The following is a 23,700-nucleotide window of genomic DNA, read 5'->3' on the forward strand; positions in this document are numbered from 1 at the left end:
GAGCATATAAATATGCAGCTATGATGTTTATGGTAAAATGATTTTATGTTTATTTTATGTCATTTACTGCTTTCAGCTGACATACATCACAACATTAAGAATTTGTAAACATTATCTTTGTGTTGTTTCTTAATGTCACATTCATATTTACTGAACTAATTTACATCTGAGCAAACTCTATCACTAAAGCACAACTTTGTATACATTATTACGATCATTATTAAATATATGCATGTTAATGTGAGTAGCACCACCATGTATTAATTATTAATGCATGTATTAATCTCAACTTCTGATCTCTAAATTTGATTTGAGGCACTTTATCGGTCTGGTTTGTCTTCTGGGTCATTCATTCAATCGCTGCTGATGGATAACTTTGTCACGGACAGACTTGTTACCACGTTTTACTTTTCTTTTGGTGTAGCTGTCTTCCACCTGCCACATATGTGTAGTAGTTATACTCACACCATCTCAAATGTAAGTTATTTGCAGTGATCTGATCATTTCCGAACCATACCGACACCTCGGTCTGTTTCAGGTCAACACTTCAGTCTTCGTCAGCTGGGAATCTGTGAGCCGCCGTCTCGTCGTGGCCTGGCGTTCTGCTCCGAGATGGGCATCCCCCACCGTGGCTTCTCAGTTGGTACAGCCCAGGACCTGGACACTGACAGTCAGGCGGTGATGTCCCCAGACCGTGCTATGCGGCTGTGGGGCCGGGGGGGTCTGGGTAAATCATCTGGAAGGAGTTCCTGCCTGTCCAGCCGCTCCAACTCAGTGCTGACTCTTACTGACACCGAGCACGAGAACAAGTCAGACAGCGACAATGGTAGGAGACCATCTTAACCTTTGCTTCCATTTTTGTCCCACTTTATGCTCAAATAATATTTCTTGTTTGTCTCTCGGTGCTCTTAGAAACTCTCAGTGATTAAAGTTCAGTCTCCATTGTGGAATATTCAGTCCATATGTGACTGTGTTTGCTCATTTTTGGCAGAGCAGTTATAATTATTATTATTATAAGTTCTCTCTGATTTAACTGGTGTATAAGTGATGGATGAGATTGTCCTTGTTTAAGAAGCCTGGGATCCTTTTACTGTATTTCGTATTTTGGTGGGGGTTGCCTTCGTTAGCATTGTAGCTGAGGGTGGACATGAAAGCAGGCAGAAAGAGTGGGGGAAGACATGCAGGTCAGACTCAAACCCCAGCCAGTGCATTTCAGCGTTACCCCATAAACTGTGGCACCTAATTGTGACATTTGGGGTTTATGTAAAAATGTATTGATTGCAGCCATCAAAATAATTTAACAAGAAAGGGACAAAAACCGGCACACACTTTTATTTGAAAAATAAAATAGTAGAGCTGGCATTGGCATTGATATGAAACTGACATTCACTGTGAATTCACACACCTGGAACCTCCTGGTGGTAGAAATCAGAGTGGGAGGCTCGGGAACAAGGGTGGGGGAAGGCAGCAAAACAAAAGGTTCTGATTTTAATTAATAATCACAATGCAAACAATCCCTTTTTTTAAATGTACGTGGATTTGGTGGGATGCACATGTATGTGTACAGATGTGCTCGTGTGCTGTGTGACGCCTACCTGCAGTACTGTTCTCAAGGTAGTTTTCCCTAACAGGTGTTAGCCGATTCTCAGTAGTAGCTTCTGATTTCACACATGGAAGGAAATACACACAGTTTTCATTAAAGCAGGCAAGCACACACACACACTTTGGGTTTTCATTAAGAGACGTGATGTGGTAATTAACAGGGCAATAAAGTGCTGAGTCATTGTATTTCCTATATTAAGTTTGATAATGTTTTTATTAAATGGCATTATGCTGTGGATGTCAGTGCTCTAGAGGAAACTCTTTGCATCTCTGAAAGTGAATAGTCGTCAAGTTTTCAAAAGTTAATTGGCTCTTTGAAGCACAGCTGTGTGTGTGCACGCCTGTGCTTGTGGCTGATTTTGAAATGTCTTGCAAGAAATCAGTAGTTTAGTTTGGACAGGAAGCTGATAGGCTAACATGCATGTGGATGGGACTGGTTTGACTGTATTACTACACTGTGTTTGTCCCCTTTTAAAATGGTGCCTGTGTCATCAGTGAAAGCAAGTAAGCTGAAACGTTTTGGTGAATAAATGATGGAGTTTGATTTTTAAAGATTTTTAAAGGCTGAGTGTCATAAAATACAGTTTTCTAACCTTGTACAGTGAAGTGGATACATTTCTGGATGATGACCCAATTTTTTTTAAACTTCACAAAAATCTATTTTACACCTCCACAGTGGATTTTAAATCAGTCGATACGTGATTGAAGTTCAGACTTTAATTCAGGGGCTTTAACCACAGTACTGCATTAACTGTTTAGAAATTACAGTCATTTTTATACATAGGCACCAATTTTCAGAGGCTGAAAATAATTGATTAGTAAGCACTTTCATGGTTATGTGAGGCCAGTTTCCTCATTTCACAGAAAAACAGATCTGGAGTTGATTTTATGCTTAAAAAAAATTAAACCTATCCATCAGATATAGTTAAATTGTTAGTAGTGGCCAAAAATCCAGTCCCACCTTAAAAAGAAGGAATGCACCGGGGCAGGTCACCCCCCCCCCCCCCCCCCCCCCAAAAAAAACAATTTAATTAATTAATTAATTATTTAAATTTAAAAAAAAAAAAAAACACAACATCCAGCCAAGTCAAGAACACTCTGAAAATTCAGATGGTTTACAACCACGAACAAAGACTAGAAAGATGAAGCAAGATTAATTTACACCGCGATGAAGAAGAGAACAGCCGGGAGAAGGAGAGAAGCAGCTCATATAAAGCGTAGCACACTATCTGTCAAACATGAGAGAGGCTACATGTACGAATGCTGGTGTTAATGTGGTGATCCTGACGTGCACAAGGCTAAAGTCTCTGCTCAGATTCAGCCAAATGCTGCAGAACTGAGCGGACAGGTCTTCAGTCTCAGTGAATAATGACACAGAGTGTACTGACACAGAGTTCCTCAAGGCAAACAAATGGGATATTTTTCAATGGCCAAGTCAGTCACCTGATCTCTACCCAGCAGACTGAAGAGCATCTGAAGGGTGGGGACAGCATGGGTGATATCCATGGATTCTAGACTTCAGCCAAGGATTTTCATTCAAGTATTAAAAATGGCTTTTATATTTAGAATTGCCATTTTATCCAATTAAAATGGCAGCAACACATCTCCAATTAAACACTTGATATTTGTTCTATTGTGTAAGTAGGCGGCACTGATGCCTCACAGCAAGACGGTGCTGAATTTGAATCCACCAGCTGGCTGGGGCCCTTCTGTGTGGCGTTTGCTTGTCCTCCCCGTGCTTATGTGAACTCTCTCGGGTACTGTGGCTTCCTCTCGTTGTCCAAAGGCACGCAGCCAGTTGGGGTAATGAGTCACGCTAAACTGGCCGTCGGTGTGAATGTGAGCATGAGTGGCTGTCTCTGTTAGCCCTGCAATAGCCTGGAGACCTATCCAGGGTGTACTCTGCCTTTCACCCTGTGACAGCTCAGATAGGATCCAGCCACACCCGAGATCACTACGACTGAAGAAAAAATAACTAACTAATAACTAGTTAAACCAGCTTCTGTGATCCTATCGGCAGTTTTGGTGTGGGAAAATATTAAAAACAAAGACGAGGGAAAGAAGAGAAAAGAGGAGAGATGTAGTGATTCAAAGGAGGAGCACAGAAGGTGGAGAATAAAGGCACAAAAGGGAAGGGGAGAAGCCTCTCTGCATTGTTTGTACTCCTGAGAGGAAATATTAGACCAGAGACGTCTGGTTGGCTCCCCAGCGGACACACTTGCAAACACGCACACGCACATTGGCAGATGTAAACATTTTTATGGTGTCTGGACCCATGGGGGCCCAGCTGCTGCTCGCCCCGCTACTTGATACTGAAGATTTCAACTACAGGGACAGAAAAAGAAAGATGCCTCGACTTTCTCTCTCCTAAACATACTGACAGAGGTGTGTCGTTCGTCCACACGTGCACATTCCTCTTTATTTTTAGTAAGTAGAAGAATTGGATTTTTAAAATAAAACACAAAAGGTAAAAAAAGAGATGAATGTGTGCATGGAATCACCAGCAGACAGATGTCCAGGTTTCTCATAGTAATGGGCTTAAAATATATAAGCTAACCTCTCTGCCCCATTTTCTATAAGCCTGCTCTCTGCAAGTGTGTGTGTGTGTGTGTGTGTGTGTGTGTGTGTGTGTGTGTGTGTGTGTGTGTGTGTGTGTGTGTGTGTGTGTGTGTGTGTGTGTGTGTGTGTGTGTGTGTGTGTGTGAGTGAAACGCTGAGGCAGAAGGGATGAAAGGGAAGAAATATGGAAATGGAAAGAAGAGAAAAAAGGAGGACTGACTCTCACCTTTGCTAACCAGATTACTTTGCTGTGTGTGAACAAAACACTTAATCCATTTGGCATCTGTAAGCTGCTTAACACTGTAACCTTAACTGTTATACAGCAACACAAAGACAGCCACAGTACTCATCGAGGCTCACAAACAACATACTTTGACTTGAAGGGCATCACACAACGAGAGGCCTTTATATACTGCTGGAGCCATAACTTTACCTTATCATTTATTGTTTTTTTGCATTATTGAGGCTGCACACAGCGTGGGACTTATGCCCTTGATTTGTCCATAATTTTGAAATAGGACATTTAATATAGATTTACGTGCAGTGTGTGGTTTTCCAAACCATTGTGTACCTATAGCCTGTTTTAATGCAATGACTTGCACAATTTGGTCTCAATCAAGATAAGCTGGTTACACTAGAAAATATAATTTATGAAGCAAGTGTAAATGAGCAGCACCACCTGCAGTAATGGCTAATACTTACATCAAGGTGCCATTGTTTAGTTCAATTCAATTTTATTTATATAGCACCAAATCTCACCTCAAGGTGCTTTATATTGTAGGTAAAGACTTTACAATAATTACACAGTAAACCCAACAGAGCAGCACTTGGTGACAGTGGGAAGGAAAAACTCCCTTTAACAGGAAGAAACCTCCATCAGAACCAGGCTCAGGGAGGGGGGGCCATCTGCTGAGGGGGGAGAGACAGAGATTAAAAATAACTAATGATTAAATGCAGAGTGGAGTATAAACAGAGTGAAAAAAGGTGAATGAAAAGAAGACCGGGGCGCGCTATGGCCTTAGTTATGCTGCTATAGCCTAGGCCTATAGCAGCATAACTAAGGGAGGGTTCAGGGTCAGCTGATCCAAGCTTGATCATAAAGGAAAGTTTTAAGCATAATTGTAGATGCCATATAAGGGCTTGTGTTACATTAGAAGCAACTGATGTCAAAATGGGATTGATATGCTAACTGTACAGTTGGCATATCAATCAATCAACCTGCCTTACCACCTGCGAGCCTCCTTCGAGCCCCAATCAGGAGGAAACTTGTACCAACCATCAGTTGAGATGTTGACTCCTCCCTCTCTCTTTCAGTATAACTCAGCTTGGTTAAATTCAGTTAACCAGCTGCTTCTCTGAAAAGTTGCAAGCATGTGATGTAAAGTCAATGTAGAACGTGTCAGTTCATTAAATCAGATTATCCTGTATTTCTTCTGCATTATTATTGCTTTGCTAATTTCCTTTGAAACAACATTGATTTTGATTATTTTGGACAAAAATATAAGTTGTTGAACTCTTAATGGTTCGCTGTGTTCACTCTGCTCATAGTTTTCTTTATTCAGCATCACAGCCTGTCTCACAGCTTTCTATGTGTAGATTTTTGCCTTCTGGATGCTAATGGACAGGATATTAGAGTCAGTCTCTCTTATTATTAAGCAATCAGTGGACACAAGTTGACAGGATCTTTAGAGATAGTCGAGGTGCCTAAAAGAGATGAACCATGGACACACTGAGAGGCTTTTTAAGTGGCATCATTTGAAGTGCAGTGTGTTAGTCCCACTCTGTTCATTAGAAACGATCAGTGGTGATGAGCTGAACCTGCTCTTTCTCTTCGTCTTATTCACATCAGCACCTGATAGGTGTGACCATGTATTTGTGTCTGGTAGCATTCTCCCTCACAGTAAAAGTGACAGTTTAACAAAAAGAGGCGTGTTCTTCAGAGCCGTTCATTTTTCCTCACTCTCTGGAGTCTAAATCTAAATCTTATATAACTGATGGTGAATAAGCAGAAAGGCTGAACTCAGACGCTGGCTTCAGATCGCTGCAGAAATTAATTTGGCAGCATTCTTTGTATTCTAGTGTAATTATTATTTCAATTAATAATTTTAATTTGATTATAAATATTAAAATATACAATATTAAAAAGATTTTTTCAAATATTATTTAATAACACACACACACACACACACACACACACACACACACACACACACACACACACACACACACACACACAGGTATTAAATAATATATAATTCAATATATCATTCTAACTATGGTCACAAGATGTGATAACCAAAACAGTTTTCTCTCCTGGGTCGTGCTGCTCAGCCTTAGAGGGTATCAGGAGTCTAAACAAGTTATTATAAAAACAAAAAAGGACTTAAATCACCTTTTCATTTTTTTAAATAACTTGCCAAATTTTCCTTGCTTAGTAATTATGATTACAATTACTCGCTGAATGCAGATGAATGAGGAAAACGTGCAGTTACTTTAATTTGAAATGAAACGTGCTGCTGAGCTCAGCGAGGAACAAAAGCAGTTCAGCCTCAGGAGTGTTTTCTTTTTTAAAGTTATAACTAAATAAATGGGGTCTGAAGGATTTATGAATCAGTGCTCTTAGTGAGTGCCATCCTGTTTATATCTGTGTTGACTTTATTATATTTGCACTGTTGGTTTACGGTTAATGGTAATTACTTCACATATAACACAAAAAGGATCTATTTAGAAAGTAGCCAAAGATCCATTCATTTATGAAGCAGGAACAAATAATTAAGTGTGTGGACACAGAAATATTATTATTATTATTATTAATTTATTTATCTTTAACTTTAGAGTGGAAGGAAAACATTTTTAAACACTTCCTAGCTCAAAAGCACATGAAATGTAAATCTGGTGTTGATGTGGTAATGTGTGTTGTGCTTTGATGTGGCGTTTAGAATATGTATTCCATAAAATATTTATTTCATGTGTTTATTAAACTATACATCAGGTAGCCCTAATACAGTGTGCATGTGCTCAGGACTTATTTAGTGCTGCAAAAGAACTTAATGCTGTATATTAATAGTTATTTGAATCTAACGCAGACACACAGGAATACCTAAAACTGCACAGACACAGATGCAGTCTCAGACTAGAGAAGACAGATATTAGCAATAACCAAAGTGCACATGTAAGTATATTATTCATGCACACTCACCAGGATGCAGTTTAAGACATAAGATGTTTAAGAGTTGCATGCTATACTATTTATACATGGTATTACTGTTGGTTTGTCTCTGTTCAGTTAGTGCCATGTATTTAATACAAACAGCCTTCAGGAATAAATAATCGATCATTGCTCTATAATCTCACAGCAAAGCGAGTGGCAGAAAGACTGTGTGCTACGATTTAGGCTTATTGCTTTTATTCTTGCAAGTCCATTTTGTGTGTGTGTGTGTGTGTGTGTGTGTGTGTGTGTGTGTGTGTGTGTGTGTGTGTGTGTGTGTGTGTGTGTGTGTGTGTGTGTGCCAGTGGAGAGTGGTCACGTGCATAACAAAAAATATGTTTTTCACCCGCAGCTGAAATGTACTCGAGTTCTCAAGATGCACATCCTTTACACACACACACACACACACACACACGCACACACACACACACACACACACACACACACGCGCGCGCACACACACACACACACACACACACACACACACACACACACACACACACACATGCGTGCTCTCTCGCTCTCCTGGTGCCAGTCATATTCAATAGCAATCTAGTGCTGACCAGAGAAATCAATGAATAACAGACTAACTGACTAGAGGGTTTAACTTTGGCGCCGCTAACATGGAGAAGACACTTCATTCCATCAAGTGGCTAACATTAAATCATTAACCATACACAACTGCACTTTCTCTCTGCACACTCTCTGCAGCTCTGTCTCCTAGTATCCCATTATTTTTCTTCTTTCTTTAAGATACAGTAAATATACAGTGATTGGTTCTGTTCTGTGGACTTGTTGTAATGACAGTGTTGTATGAATGATGATTGTATGAAGTTATCCAAAGCAATAAGTGACGACTGAGGTAAGATCAGATAAGTAATCCCTTTATTGGCCCACGGTGGGGACACTGAGTATTTTACATTGCCGTCATCAGTCATTTGTACAAAGTGTGAGTGCTGCTGTAGTACCATTACAGTACCAGTAATTATAAATCTATCACAAGCAACAAGTTCTGACGTCTCCTTTCCCCTCTGCCTCACCTCTCCTTTCCTCCTCTTCCTCTCTTCACTTGTTTCTCAGAACCCATTTAGGTAGAATCCATTACCAGAAGTGCAGAGGCAGAAGGAACTAGAGAGTTAGATAGACAGAGGGGAATGCAAAGAGGGAGACGGAGGGAACATTGAACCTAATAAATTCTCCTGCAGTGTTTCTCGGTTTCCTTCGGTCCTGGGACCTGAGAGATGATGGCCTTTTACGTGTGGTGACAGGCCTTTCACTGCAGTTCTGCAGAAACCTCATGAACTAACTCAGCTCTTTCTCTCTGTATTGCTCAAACTGCTTTTTCTATTATATGCAGAAAACAGACTGAAATATTTATATATAATATTTCCAAATATTTATAATTCAAATGTTGCCTTGCTTTTCAGTAATGAATATAATATTTCCAAATATTTATAATTCAAATGTTGCCTTGCTTTTCAGTAATGGTAGAACATCTAAAAAGGCATCTCCTCCCCATTGGAACTTTTTTTTGGTCTATTTTATCAAGCTGATATGGACATTGATTACAAACACTCTCCACAGGAAAAATGAAAGATTGGAACTTAAGCATGAAATCCAAAAGTGCCCTCTAACAGTCCTGACTGAGACCCCCGTCCAGAGAAAACAGAGCCCACTTGTGCACATCAGCAGCAAGGAGGCTGACATCTGTGAGAATACCTGCATGTGAGAAAATGTGAGAAACCATCGCGTAAGCTTTACTTCTCATCTGTGTTGTAGTTGTGACCACTGCCGTTCATACTGTTGGGTCTGCGGGTTGTATCTGTTATTACAGTCACATTGAAAGTGTTGGTATATCAGTTTTAATGTAATTAACAGTAACATAGCAGAAGTTATCTGAATGTGGCCTTTTAAAGACAATTTTTCATCTAAGCCTGCATCACCATGGACACTCATCAGGCCTGTTATGCTATTACACACACGTGTTGTATAGGATGGGCTGATTAAACAAGGTGATTATTCCAAATAATATATCCAATAATCTACACACTTGGATTTCCTGCTGATAATGGGATTTATATTGAATGCATTATTATGCTTACAGCCTAAATTCCTCACAGTTATTACCATAACTCAGTTTCCTTCTGAGTTCAACTAAAAAATCACAAAGATTGTCTTGAGTAGCACATTCAGCTGATTGCATGATGCTCCAGCAGGATGTGGGAATAACGAGGCTGCCGGGCCCCCAGAACAGCTTCAACGTGCTCTGTCCTCCAAGTCTTTCCATCTCTACTGCAGTTTGATGTTTTGATGACGGTGGGGTGAAGCACCGTGTGTCGTTTCAAAAGACATAACACGGTCATTACGCACGTGGTTAGAGTTTCAAAAATAAAATAGAGCAGTCAACAAAGCAGATCTCTACAGCTGCTGACACCACTCGTTCCAAGCATCTGTAAAGACAGCAGCAAAGAGGACACGCTGACCCCAGCTCAGCACCACAGCTGGGTTCACTGGTTTGGTGTCCTTCATGGACTGATACAAAATAATGTAACAAATAGGGTAACAACTTGTTTTGTATTGGCAGTACATGAGTAACAAACTGCAGTTCATTACTTCATGAAAACATCAACACTCATAAGGAAAAAATACACAATAAACAGTAAAGCTGTTTAAATGAAAAAATATAAAAAATGGCAATAATAATAATAGGGCAAAAGCTTGTTTGGGGCATAAGTGTGAGGGTGCTGAAGGTGAGAACTGATGTCAGATATGGCACAGATCAGGGTCAGATATGGTTTCCTATCATCACACTGTAATGGGAATACTGAGGAAATGTCATGTGAGAAACACACTGAATCCAGAGGACCTCCGTCAGCAGGCTCTGTGTCTCCTCGTTCTCTCTTTTTCTCTTCATTGTATTTGCAGGTGATGAAGAATGTAAAATCAAAAGAACTGTGATTTATAAAAACATATAGATGTTAATATTTGCTCTGTGTGTGACAATGTTTGTGCAAAGTTTTGTTGAGACTGGCCAACCCATTGAGACACATATGCATACATACACTATGATCATTACAGTATGGTTGTCCCAGCTCTCTCGCGCTCTCTCACACACACACACACACACGCGCGCACACAATCATTAGTATGTGGGGCTGTGTAATAGCTGGATCAATAGATGTGCTGTTCTTACAGGATCATTTGGCCTCTGAAGCAAATGTTCTGACAGCCACTACATCATTAGGACATTACCAGTAGCCTGCTGTCTCTGCTCTTCAGTCCCTCATTCATGCCTTTCCTCTCATTTTCCTCTCTGCTCTGTGAGGACATTACTCCCACTCCTTTATTTCCACTCTCTGTTCTGACTGTGCTTTCACACCAAAGTTTCTTCTTTTGAAGGTCCAAAGTTATCTCTCTGTTTTAGTTTATGTGTTATTAATAATCTGGACCCAGAGTGAGACAAGAATGGAAAAAATAAATCCTCTTTAATACAGTGTTTGTGCTGATATGGACTTACTATAGATGCAGCCCTGGTGACCACTAAGATTCCATCTCTCTCCATAAACCTGAAGCAATTGTCATTTGCAGCTATGTGATTTGTCAGCAGTTCTGCTGCAATGGTAGTACATCAATTGGGCCCAAGTTAACAGAGATAATTAAATACACTGCAGAGGGAATTAAAGTGTTTATTATATATGAGGGACAGGTGTGCCTGTTTATTGGCAGAGTTTTTGTCTGCTCTAATTAATTTAAAGATTAACCAAACTTTGTACCTGTACCATCCTGAGACTGCACTATAACCACAGCCACTGTAACGGTTACGTCCTGCACTGACACTTAACCAGGAAATGTTTCAACCCAAAGGGTCTGCATTTGTAACTCTTCAGCAGACTTCGTTTCATTTGGAAAATGTGACTTGAATTCAACTCGCTAATTATACAAAGAAGCAACGCTTTTCACTGCAGATGGAGAACTAGCCTCAAATTTAATGGTTCACCCACCAGCCCTCTGTCACACACAAACATGCTAGCCTTCACAAAAGTGTCTGGAAAGCTAGTGATAACGTGGCTGCCCTCAGCATATGGGTGATTTTAGTGAAAAACACACACACACAAAGCTTAATTTTCTCATTTTCATCTTTCTTAGTCACTTTCAAGCTCACACACTCCCACATCGCCTTCACTGTCCTTGGCAGCTATTTCTACAGTCATATGGCTTCTACTAAATGTGATGACACTAACAAAGGCTGTTGTGTGTGTGTGTGTGTGTGTGTGTGTGTGTGTGTGTGTGTGTGTGTGTGTGTGTGTGTGTGTGTGTGTGTGTGTGTGTGTGTGTGTGTGTGTGTGTGTGTGTGTGTGTGTGTTGTGTTGAGTGGCAAAGCCAGTCTGTCTGTCTGAGCAGCCAGTTTAGAGGAACACCTACTACTATGAAGTTTCTCACACTGATAGATGTACCATAATACACAGAAGCACAGTGTAAGAACTGAAGACTACATGAATGCAGATCAAAGCCTCTTGCTAGTCCTCTTGATTACTCCTCTGAGGACAGCAGGAGACCTGACAGTAGAGCAGTCATACCTATAACCTGCTGCCTGGGGGAGCGGTGTTTTCTGATTCTCCGTGGATGAGTCTGTGGTCACACACAGCAGTCAGGCACCTGGACATTCACTTTGACCCTCATGTTCACTGTCTGATGAAAAATTTGTCTCTTGGTCCCAAGCATATTACTTAGGTTTTATTTGACCTTGTTTTAAGATCTATGAAAATTTCACCTCTAATCCAAAATAATAAGAATAAATCTGATGTAGTTTGTTGCCTGGGCTAGATAATTTGCAAAGCCACTTTCAGAACTAATTTCTACTGAAGAATAGCCTCTTTGTACAAGTTGAGAAGCGACAGATTTACTTTGAATTTTTTTGGAAGAAAGCATTTTTAATTTTTATTTATTTATTTATGTTTTAAACCTGTCCTGTCTGGCAGCAAAATTATAGTCTGCATGCTGTGTTGATCCAGACACATTTGCTTTGCCAAGAGGGTCTTCCCTTGTTAATCTTTATTTTTTAATGAATTAATTTCATTATTGATATTGGTATTATACAGTTACTGGAGCTGATCAGTGGGAAAGAAGTGACAGAAGGATGGGGGGGTTACACAAAGCCCCTAGACTGTGGGATAATCTGCCATTTTATATTCATACTGCTGAGTCCATACAGTCATTTAAATCCTCTCTACCTTTTTACTTTGGCTTTAATTCAAGTTCAGTTTGAGTCCCATCACGTTTTATGTTGTGGTGTCTCTTGTTTTAGTGTGTTAGTTTTAGTTTGTTTGTTTTTATGTTCTATGCTTTATTTTATTCACCTATGGAAATATCTTGCTTATATTTTAATCTTGTAAAGCACTTTGGTCAACAATGTTGTTTTAAACATGCTATAGAAATAAAATTGACATTGACACACACACACACGAGTGTGTGTGTTTCACACACCCACGGGATACAGAGGTAGACAGAGAAAGGCATAAGGGATCTGCAGCCTGCACACGAGTGTGAGTGTGTGTATAATTAAAAAAAAAGCATGAAAAAAACTCAGATAAACAATCCTGTTGTGTTTTGTTGTTGTTGTTTTGTGTGTGTGTGTGTGTGTGTGTGTGTGTGTGTGTGTCCTGCCCCCCACCCCCACCCACGGGATACAGAGGTAGACAGAGAAAGGCACAAAGGGATCTGCAGCCTGCAGATAGAACCCCCACAGCCAAAGGGAAAAAGAGCCAGGGGCAACTAGAAGCCCCGCCCACTGGTGGTCGGCCACCTCAGCCCAAGCCGAGAACGCGGCCCCAAGGTTCCAGGCACCCAAGAGCACCCAGCAGAGCCACACCAAATGCATAAAAGTTCCAAGCCGGGCACGCCACAGAGCCAGTGGCAACCCAGGGAAGCAGCCAACTCAGCACCAAACCACCAGCCAGCCCCCACCCCAGGATGTGTGTGACTGTGTGCTATTAAATTGAAGGGACGTACATGACATGAACACTGATCCACAGTGGTGTAACACTGATCCCCTCAAGGTGTAAATAAAATTGAGGAGCAGGTAACAGTGAAGTTGGGAGGGGCCACCTCAGCAGCTCCACCCACTAACCACTGAGTGACCCACCTACCCCCCAAGGCCCTCTGTGTATTGTGACGTGTCATGATCTATGATGCAGTTTAAAAGGAGGGACAAGTCATCACACAGCCCAGCAAGCTGAACCATGTGAATGGCCCTACGTACTCTGACCTAGGCAGAATCCTGCAACTGCAGACTGGATATCCTGACATGGGCCGACCCACCCCACATGGTGGTGCGCTCAAGGGGGCACAGGCCAGGAACGGGTGACCTGGGGGCCAGGGCCCCAGACCCTGCGTCCAGACTCCTGCAGAGGAGGTCGGCCACCCGGCCCAGAGCCAGCACCCGCCACCGCAAGCACCCCAGTTCTCACACTCCTAGACCACAAGGAAACATCCACCCGAGCTCCTACCACCAGCAACCAGGGCAAACACACAGACACCACAGAAAAGCAGCCACAGCCCCCAGTCCAAGAAGCCATCAAACACCTATGTCCCCTGGGCCCACCCCCTGCCACCTGCTAGACATACGAGGAGACGAGAGTACAGCTGATCACCCCCCACCACCACGTTTTGTTTTTTTTGAGGACGCAGACATTCTCTCCACACTGAAGTAATCTAAAAGTAAATTTCAATAGTGAGCAATACACAAGTCATTTTTGATTTCCAGTTCATGAGAATAGTTTTCTCAGCAATGCATAAGGCAGTAAGAACTACGTGTGATATATTTGCTTCTATATCTAATTCACTTACATCACCTAAAATGCACAGTTTTGGTGAGGTTGGGATACTCCAATTAAACCATGTGGCTAAGGAGGGCTGTAGCTCAGGAGGTAGAGCAAGTCACCTACTAATCAGAAGTTTGGTAGTTCGATCCCTGGCTACTCTAGTCTGTCTGCCAAAGTATCCTTGGCCAAGATACTGAACCCCAAGTTAGAGGGAAAGCACTTAGCAGTAGAAAGAAGTATGTGTGTGACTGGGTGAATGAGGTATGCTGTATAAAGCACTCAGAGTAGAAAAGCACTACATACCATAAGTCTTAACATATTCTCTGCCAGAACCTCTGAACAGGTGTAGAAGACCATATAGCGTGCATATAGTTCTCAGCAGTTGCCTGTACAGTGAGGCCCATTTGGAGCATCTTTTGTCCAGTATAGTGCGTTCTATGTTGTATAAGTTGTAATTTGGGGCTTTTAGTCATTTGGAAGGTGTTTAAACAAATCTGTGTCCAGACGTTTTCATCTGGGTTGATGGAGAGATCTCGCTCCCATTTTTTTGGTTGGGAGGGAACTTGAATCATTAATATTTAATAATAACTTTTAATATTACTTTTAATATTTTTGATAATTAAGGGGTACAGAGATTTAGAAATTCTGTTACCCATGCAGGCATTTCTAAATTCTTCTTCTTTCTAGTTTGTCCTAACAGGTGCATTTGGAGAGCTGTATAGTGTTCTGATCCAGTTTATGAAAAATGAGCCAAATCCAAACTTGTGTAGAACTGTTAATTAAAATTTCCAGTTTACCCGGTCAAATGCCCTCTCTGCATCTAAAGAAACAACTGTTGTTTCTAACTTGTTAGTGGAACAGTAATCTATTACATTTATTAGTTTGCGTGTATTATAGTCTGCGTGTCTATCCTTGATAAAAACCTGTTTGGTCAGGATGTGTTCTGAATGGAGTAAATTTTCCTAATCTTCTGGCAAAGACTGCAAATGATTTTAAGGTCTACATAAATGAGATTGGATGGATGGAGTGTGGGGCCTTTGCCTGGTTTAAGAAGCAGGCTGATGTTGGCAGAGTTCATGTTTGGAGCTGTGTGATCGTTCTGGATCTGAGTCACCATCCTGAAGAAAGGGGGCGCTAGCTCAGACCAGAATTCTTTGTAAAACTCTGCTGGAAAACCATGTGGACCTGGGGCTTTATTGGGAGATGCTGTAGGGCCTCATGGAGTCCTACAGACACTAAAGAGGTGACTCCAGAGCTGCAGCCTGTTCATGCTTTAGTTTTGGTACATTTCTATTAAGAAATTCTTCATTGGCAGCATTAGATGGATTCATCTGTGATGAGTGTAAAGCTTCATAAAGTCTTTAAAGATTTTTGTTGTGGATCATGAGTGATGCTCACAGTCGAGTCTTTCATTGAATAAATAGATGTTTTTCTTTGTTTAGTTTTAACTAGATAGTCAGGAATTTTCCGGATTTATTCCCATGTTCAAAGTTTTCCAAATGCAGCCTCAGCTCCAGAAATTCCCTTTAATTTTTCTCAGGTTGTTAATTATATGTTCTTGTGGTGAGGCAGCACAGGCAGCTTCTATTGATTTCATTTTTTCTTTATTTTCTCATGTGAGCAGTAAGATATTATTTTGCCTGCATTTCTGCCTTTCCTGCTTCCCAAAGAACACATGGTGATATTCCAGGCAGATCATTATTTTCTAAATATGCTGACCACTCCTTTTTGAAATAATTAATGAAATCTTGTTTTTAAGTAATGATGTATTAAATCTCAGTTCCTAACTGGTGGTGTGACTCTTTTCTGTGTCAGAGATCACTGATGGTGATAGGATCAATCTGAGTGTCTGTGATATCCATCATGATGGAGCTGCTGACTAAAAGTAGTCTAAGTGGGAATGTGAGTGATGTACTGGTGAAAAGAAGGTGTGATCCCTGAGAGTGGGGTGATGGGAAAGCCAAAATCCTTCAAGTCCTGTTTAAGAATGTCTGCAGACTCCAGTTCCTTTGACTCAGTGCTGCACTGAACCTGTCAGTATCTGCATTAACACCAGGCTGAAGTCTCCTCCTGTTATAAGTGTGGAGTCACAGTGATCAGAGAGTGAAGTGAAGAAGGTCTGAAAGAAGGAGGGGTCATCAACATTTGGTCCATATATGCTAGCAATGCATAAATCTATATTCTGAATAGATAAAGTATTATAAATCTACCTTCTGGATCCATTGTAGTGTTGCTAATGTTGAAGTTTTGTGGAAATGGAGAGTAATAAAGTATCAGTACAGCCATGGAGGGGTATTCTGGTCGCAGTAAAGCCGTCCGCTGACATAAAGTTTATCCACTGTGATGACAGCCTGGGAGCCTATTTAGAGATACTTTTTCTGGATCGGGAAAAGGATCTTGTGTCGGTCTGTGTCCTCCAGGCAGCTTTCCTCCCAGGCGGTGAACATAATGGAGGGTGATGGTCCTCACGGTTTCTTTGATTTTTTTTATTTTCGGGTTATTGCCCCGGTGAGGGATTTTACGAGCACGGTGTTTTCTGCAGTGAGTGTTTCCACCTGCTGCTGCCTGAACTATCCACAGAGCCTGAAACTCTTTGTGGAGGATTTCCAGGATAGAAAGGCATGCATCAAAGCTGGACAGTTTTCTGTTTATGGATTCCAAAATGTTCACCATGTCACTGGTCTGTGGAGAGGCCGCCTCCAGGGAGGCTTCAGGGCGGCTCCTCTTGGTGAACGGAGCTCCTTTGCTGGTGGAGGGAGTCAGTGTCTTGTCTGGTTTTGCCAGAACAACTCGCTCGAAACACTCGTCAGTATAATTCTGCAAACTGTCCGGGTCCTCTTCCTGCAGTGAGCTTCAGTTAGTGGAAATCTAGCTTGTATAAATTTTATTACGTTTAATTGTGTCAATAAATGAGCTGCCAGAGAAAGTTAGTAACTTTGATGCAATCAGTGGCACACCACCTTGTTCCATACTGCAGAGATTCGCGTGGAAGTCACATGTTCCTGCAGCATAGCCTCACCCCACTCTCTAAATTCAGAAAACAATTTGAGAGTTGGCAAATAAAATGTGTTTATCTTTCAAAATGGTCAACAAAAGAACTCAACTAAGCATACACACTGAGGCCATGATTACAAAAATGAAGCAGAAGTGAACAGACCTGGGCACAGAAGGGGGTGTGTTGCACTAATCAGAATATTCTTAAGTACAGGAAAAAAAACTGAAATTCATCACTGTGCCTGGTCTGTGCCATCACTGCAGAGGTCATCAAGCTCCTGCACCAGAACGCAAAATATGGCATGAAATGACTTTTATTGTTTAGATTTACAGTACAGTTTAGTGCAGCTATAAGGTTGAACATGTAAGGATATTATTATAGTGCAACATTAAATGCCAAGTTAAACTTTAAGTGTATATGCAATGTTATGAAATCTAAAAATAGCATTAAATACTAAGTCAAATAAACTATGTGCAAAGTCTCTTTGCAGGGAAAGAGTTTCAAAATGTTGGGTTACATGTATCACAGAGCCATGGCTCAAATGGTAAATGGACTAGTTCTTATATAGCGCTTTTCTACTCAGTATGAGCACTCAAAGCGCTTATACAACATGTTTTACATTCACCCATGCACTCCCATTCATACAAGCACTTCCATGATTACTAAGCTAAGTGCTTTTAATTGGCTAACATTCACATGCATTCATACTCCGACAGAACGGTCGGAGAGCAACTTGGGCTTAAGCATCTTGCCCAAGGATACATTGACATGTAGCCTGGAGTAGCCAGGAATCGAACTGCTGACCTTCCGATCAGTAGGTGACCTGCTCTACCTACTGAGCTACAGCCACCCCGAGTGGCTGAGAGTGTCACGGTTAGGCTGTGTGGCAGGCCAGGTTGGACCCAAATGCAGGACACAGCTAAACTCAAACAGCTTTATTTGCTGGAGGCTCACAAGTTACAAAATCAACAACAAAATCACAAACAAGCCTGGGAGAAAAATTGGGAAAAAACACTAAACAGGGGACCACACAGCTAGGGGGAATGCAGACGACAACACGACAAAGAACAGAGAAAAACTGAGGGCTTAAATACACACCAGGAAATTAGGACGAGTGGAAACATCAGGGAACAACGGGTGAATCAAATGAAACTGATAACACAAAGCACAGGGAACACGGGACTGTCAAAATAAAACAGGAAGTAACTAAACATGGTACACGCAGACTTGACACATAGGGAGACTGGCACACAGAGGGAAACTAAACACCAAACACAAGGAAACAACAGGAAGGGAACTAAACACAAAAAGACAGACACAAGTGCACAGACACGGGGAAGACAAGAACGCAGGGAAACAGAATAACAGGAATAACTTTAATCAAAAACACAATACACAACAACAAACTAAGGAAAAGAACAGAACTTCCCAGGAAACAAAATTACTGGGCCAACAGCCCAGGACCATGACAGAGAGGGCCTGACTGAGTCCCACATGAATGACCGCAAGCTTGAAGCAGTTTCTACTTCTTTACTTGTGTAGGTGCTCACCACAAATGGTTTTTGAGTAAACGTCAGGGAACCTGAGCATCGGGAGCTCCTAAACATTATAGGGAACCGTTCTTTGTGTTCATGTGGATCGATCCCTCCTAATTATGCTCCTTTGCCTCATTGTTTACAATCTCTGTGCTGCTGATCTGCTCACAGGTCATTTCGATATTCAATGTTTGTTGGTGTGTTTTCCTCTTATTGCCTGTTAGCGTCTATTTGTTTTGATTTTACATGAACAATAACATGGTGGTGACTACCCAGAATGCATTGTGATTCTCAAGCTCTATTTCAGGCACTTGGTAGAGCCAGGATTTAAGAACTTTAAGGGATGCATTATCTGGAAAGGTGCAGCTCTGATAAAGACTACAAATAATATTAAAATAATCTTAGATAGATGGATGACAGATATGTGATATCATACTACTGTATATGTGACTGATACACTGCTCAAAATAATGGAAGGGACATCTATCAGAGTTCAGCATCAAGTCAGTTAAACTTGTGTGATATTGATGGGGTCAGGTAGCAGAGGGGGAGTAACAGATGGACTAGAGGGCCAACAATGACTGTTGTTTTGTTTTTTTCACTACTTTTGTGTTTGGCCAGGGTCAGTGTTACTACTGACCCCGTTGCGACCTCACATCGCCTCATACTACCAGCAGTAGTATGAGGCGATGTGAGGTCACACAGGTAGTGCACGGTGATACTGTACATCAATACGTGCCATTACCTGAAGGTTTGCTGTGTCTTCCAGCTCAGGAGATTCCAGGAGACAGGTAGTTACTGTAGGAGAGCTGGACAGGGACGTAGAAGGTCCTTAACCCATCAGCAGGACCGGTATCTGCTCCTTTGTGCAAGGAGGAACAGGATGAGCACAGCAGAGCTACAAAATGACCTCCAGCAGCCACTGGTGTGAATGTCTCTGACCAAACAATCAGAAACAGACTTCACAAGGGCAGCCCGAGGGCCGGACATCCTCCAGCGAGTGCTATGCTCACTGTCCAGCACCATGGAGCCTGATTGGCATTTACCATAGAATACCAGAACTGGCAGGTCCACCACTGGCACCCTGTGCTTTGCACAGATGAGAGCAGGTTCACCCTGAGCACATGTGACAGACCTGAAAGGGTCTGGAGAAGCCGTGGAGAACGTTATGCTGCCTGTAACATCGTTCAGCGTGACTAGTTTGGTGGTGGGTCAGTGATGGTCTGGGGAGGCATATCCATGGAGGGACACACAGACCTCTACAGGATAGGCAACGGCACCCTGACTGCCATCAGGATAAAATCCTTGTACCCACAGTCAGTGGGTGGTGCAGTGGGTCCTGGGTTCCTCCTGGTGCAGGACAATACCCAGCCTTATGTGGTCGAAGGCAGTTCCCTAAGGATAAAGGAATTGATGCCATTGACTGGCCCCCATGGTCACCTGACCTAAATCCAATGGAACACCTCTGGGACATCATGTTTTTGCATTTGACAACTCCAGGTTTCACCTCAGACTGTCCAGGAGCTCAGGGAGGAGATCCCCCAGGACACCATCTGTTGTCTCATAGTAGCATGCCCAAATATTGTCAGACATGCATACAAGCATGTGGGACCATACAAACTACTGAGTATCATTTTGAGGTGCTGCAATGAAATTTGGTCAAAATGGGCTAGCATAGCGCATCATTTTTGCACTTTGATGTGTGTATGTGTGTGTGTGTGTGTGTGTGTGTGTGTGTGTGTGTGTGTGTGTGTGTGTGTGAGATTTTCTCTGAGAGCAGCTTGTCTGGTAGTTGTAACCATTCAACCATTTTCTGATAGACAACTCTTCCTCTTATTGTGTATACAACACAAGTCATGTTCTCAGATTCTCAAATTTTATGACTATGAAGCTAATAACATCAGAAACATATTCTTATGCATAGTTAGAATTGCTTGGCAGATGGTTGAACAAGTCTGGAAATCCCACCAGAGTGGCAGAGTGTGCACACAAAGTGCAAACCACATCCAATAACATCTTCCTGGAGAGCAATAACTAGGCTAACTAAAAAAACTAAATGAATGAATTAATAAAAAAAAACATCACTTTCATGAAACAAAATGATTCTTAATTTTGTTATGAGAAAACCTCTTATGATGTTTTACAAATGCTTAATGGCTTCCTGTTTCTTGTTTCCAGGCAGCCAACCAAAGCCACTGCACCAGCAAACTGAGGAGCTTCAAATGTAAAGATTCCCCTTTAATTCAAACCATGATCTTTTCATAAACCTTACCAAGTATAAATGAATACATGTTAAATTAAGATCTTGGTGCTGCTTTCTTAGGCTGTGAGGCAAAAAGGTAAAAAGTTTCCCTCAAATCATCGTTAAGCATCATCATTTTTAGAGAACAGGTTTGTCTGTGGTCGTGTTGCCTCTGGCCTTTCTCGTGACTACACAGCTCAACATTTTGCTGTGTTTGGGAAATAAATGTGATAAGTGTGTGTGTGTGTTTGTTTGTTTGTTTGTTTGTTTGTTAGTTTATGCCTTTGCCTGCTTTGGAATTTGTATTTTGAGAATTGAGTTATTAAACAGGAATAATTGTGGTTCTTTTTGCACCATGTGCAATAAATTAAAGAGGTTCTGCCTGGTTTCTCTATATTATAAATCAGTCGCTTTCATCGGCCTGCATCCCAGAGTACTTTTAACACACAGCGTTTTTCCTCTGCTTAAAAACCCATTTTTAGACAATTACAGGCCAATTTCTAAACTCCTGTTTATTTCTAAAATCCTTGAGAAAGTTGTTGCTCATCAGCTGCTTCAGCTTCTTGAAGGAAAAAATATCTTTAAAAATTCCAGTCTGGTTATGGACAAAACCACAACAGTGAAACAGCTCTATTAAAAATGTCATGCATCTGGATAAAGGTGATTGTGCTTCTGAGACTTTGAGCAGCCTTTGTCAGCCTGTAAGGTTGGCTGTGCCTCTCATTTCTGTTTTCAGACATCTGCTGAAAACACATTTTAATAGGTCAGTGTTCCCTTAATCTTTTTGCTGTCATTCCAGGCCGTTGTTTACACCTATTGGTGGGTATGGAATTGTGTATGTGGAATGAATGTTTGATCATATAGCTGATTGTGTGTTTGGTTATGTGTTTGTTGGTTACACATATCCTTATGTATGGCTCTTAATCAAACAGTGAAGCACGTTGTAACTCTGTGTTTAGAAAAGCGCTATATAAATAAAGTTATTATTATTATTTTTGTTATTATTATTATTGTTATTATTATGCATGCATAGTTGCTCATCTCATCCAAAATGACTGTAATACATTTTTTAGGTTATCCTTCTTGTGTTTGAGATTTGAAGTTATTTGTTTTCAGTCAGCTTCACAAACAGTGATGGATCTTTGACCGTGGCAGTGAAATACTGTAATAGAGTTGCGGTGAGGCTCAGTGAAGCTGCTGTTTGCTGTGTCTCTGGTTCAGTGCCGTGCTGTCTGCCTTGGCTGTTTTGACACAGAAGGCCTCACTGTCAGAAGACCTTAAAGACTGTGATGATCTGAATTGCAGATGGATTTGAATTAACAGAAAGGATCATAAATTCTAAGTGGATTTCCCTGGGCAGTTACAAGCTGAAAAATTTGCATTGCTCTTATTTAAACACAAAGTAATTACTGAGTCATAGATATTGATCAACAAACCCTATCATTCCATTCCTCATTCATTTTTACTAGGGGGCAATAAAACCCTGTGTTACATCTTTAAAGGCTCCTTATGGGATGTTAGCTGGGAAGCATTAAATAGCCAGGAACCAAATGAGGAAGTCAATCTATGAATGGTTAAATACAACAAGCTAAAATCATTGCTCAGATCTATGAAACCAAATAATGAGTGAGATAAAAGTTCCAGACAAGAATAGTGTGTGTGTGTGTGTGTGTGTGTGTGTGTGTGTGTGTGTGTGTGTGTGTGTGTGTGTGTGTGTGTGTGTGTGTGTGTGTGTGTGTATGAACCAGTTAGTGGTTTAAACACCAGAGCCAAACACACATGCATGGGGGCATACATGTCAGCCCCCTTTGCTTCCATCTCCATCAGTGTGATGAGCAGATGGAGGCTTTTAACTAATAACATTATCCAAAAGCTGTGTGTGTGTGTGTGTGTGTGTGTGTGTGTGAGAAAGGAAGGTGAAACATGTCTTATGAATGACTCATCCACTTTCACTTCACTGCTTTCCTTCCCTCTGTCTCCCTCTCTTGGCCCTTTCTCTCCATCAGCCCCCTTAACATCCACTACCCCACACTCTCAGGTCTTATCTCATATTGCACACTCAAGGTATTTGTAATCCGCTTACATGTGTTCAGCCATTGTAACTTAATATGGGCTGTGCCCATGTATATGTGTGTGTAATACATACAAGGTAACTGTATTTACCAGCTGCCACGTGCATCTCTTTCTTTCTGCCTTCACAAACACACACATATGAAGAACCCAGGTGAAGTTTTTTTAACATAGCTTGAAAAGTTTCCAACATCCAATCTGAATTTATTCATAAAACACACCTAAAACAATGAGATTGACCAAAGTGTTGGACATGAAACAAAGGATAACAATAAAATAAATGCACACACACACACACACACACACACACACACACACACACACACACACACATAATACAACAGCCTAAATACTTTAGCTCTCATTCTAAAAATAATTTAAGGCGTGCTGCAGAAATGTGCAGTGTGGAGGCAGAGCTAACATGAAGGGCAGCTCATTCCAGTTTAGGGGATATGGCTGAAAACGCTGACCTTTGAGAGAAGCCTCAGTTGGTAAAAACTTGATTTCACAACAGAATGAATTTGTTTGTCCAGTTTTAAGTCACAGACTATTTTCACACCAAGTTTGTTTACAATGGCCTCAACATAAGGCCCAGGTCCAATGTGTAGCACTGCTGGAACTAGTGGGTCTAAGTATCATGACCTCAGTCATGACCTCATTAAAACATAA

The 23,700-nt window shown here is 41.3% G+C and overlaps 1 protein-coding gene across 1 annotated transcript in view; it reads left to right on the forward strand.

The window, feature by feature from the left end:
* The window catches only part of tenm3 (teneurin transmembrane protein 3), a 280,572-nt gene that overhangs the window by 24,981 nt on the left and 231,891 nt on the right, over window positions 1–23,700 (forward strand). The window contains exon 5 of the mRNA XM_030724603.1: window positions 539–826. Coding sequence (XP_030580463.1) covers window positions 539–826 — 288 coding nt within the window. The remainder of the gene's footprint in view (window positions 1–538; window positions 827–23,700) is intronic.

Source organism: Archocentrus centrarchus, unplaced genomic scaffold (genome assembly GCF_007364275.1).
Source record: "Archocentrus centrarchus isolate MPI-CPG fArcCen1 unplaced genomic scaffold, fArcCen1 scaffold_38_ctg1, whole genome shotgun sequence".
NCBI lineage: Eukaryota > Metazoa > Chordata > Actinopteri > Cichliformes > Cichlidae > Archocentrus > Archocentrus centrarchus.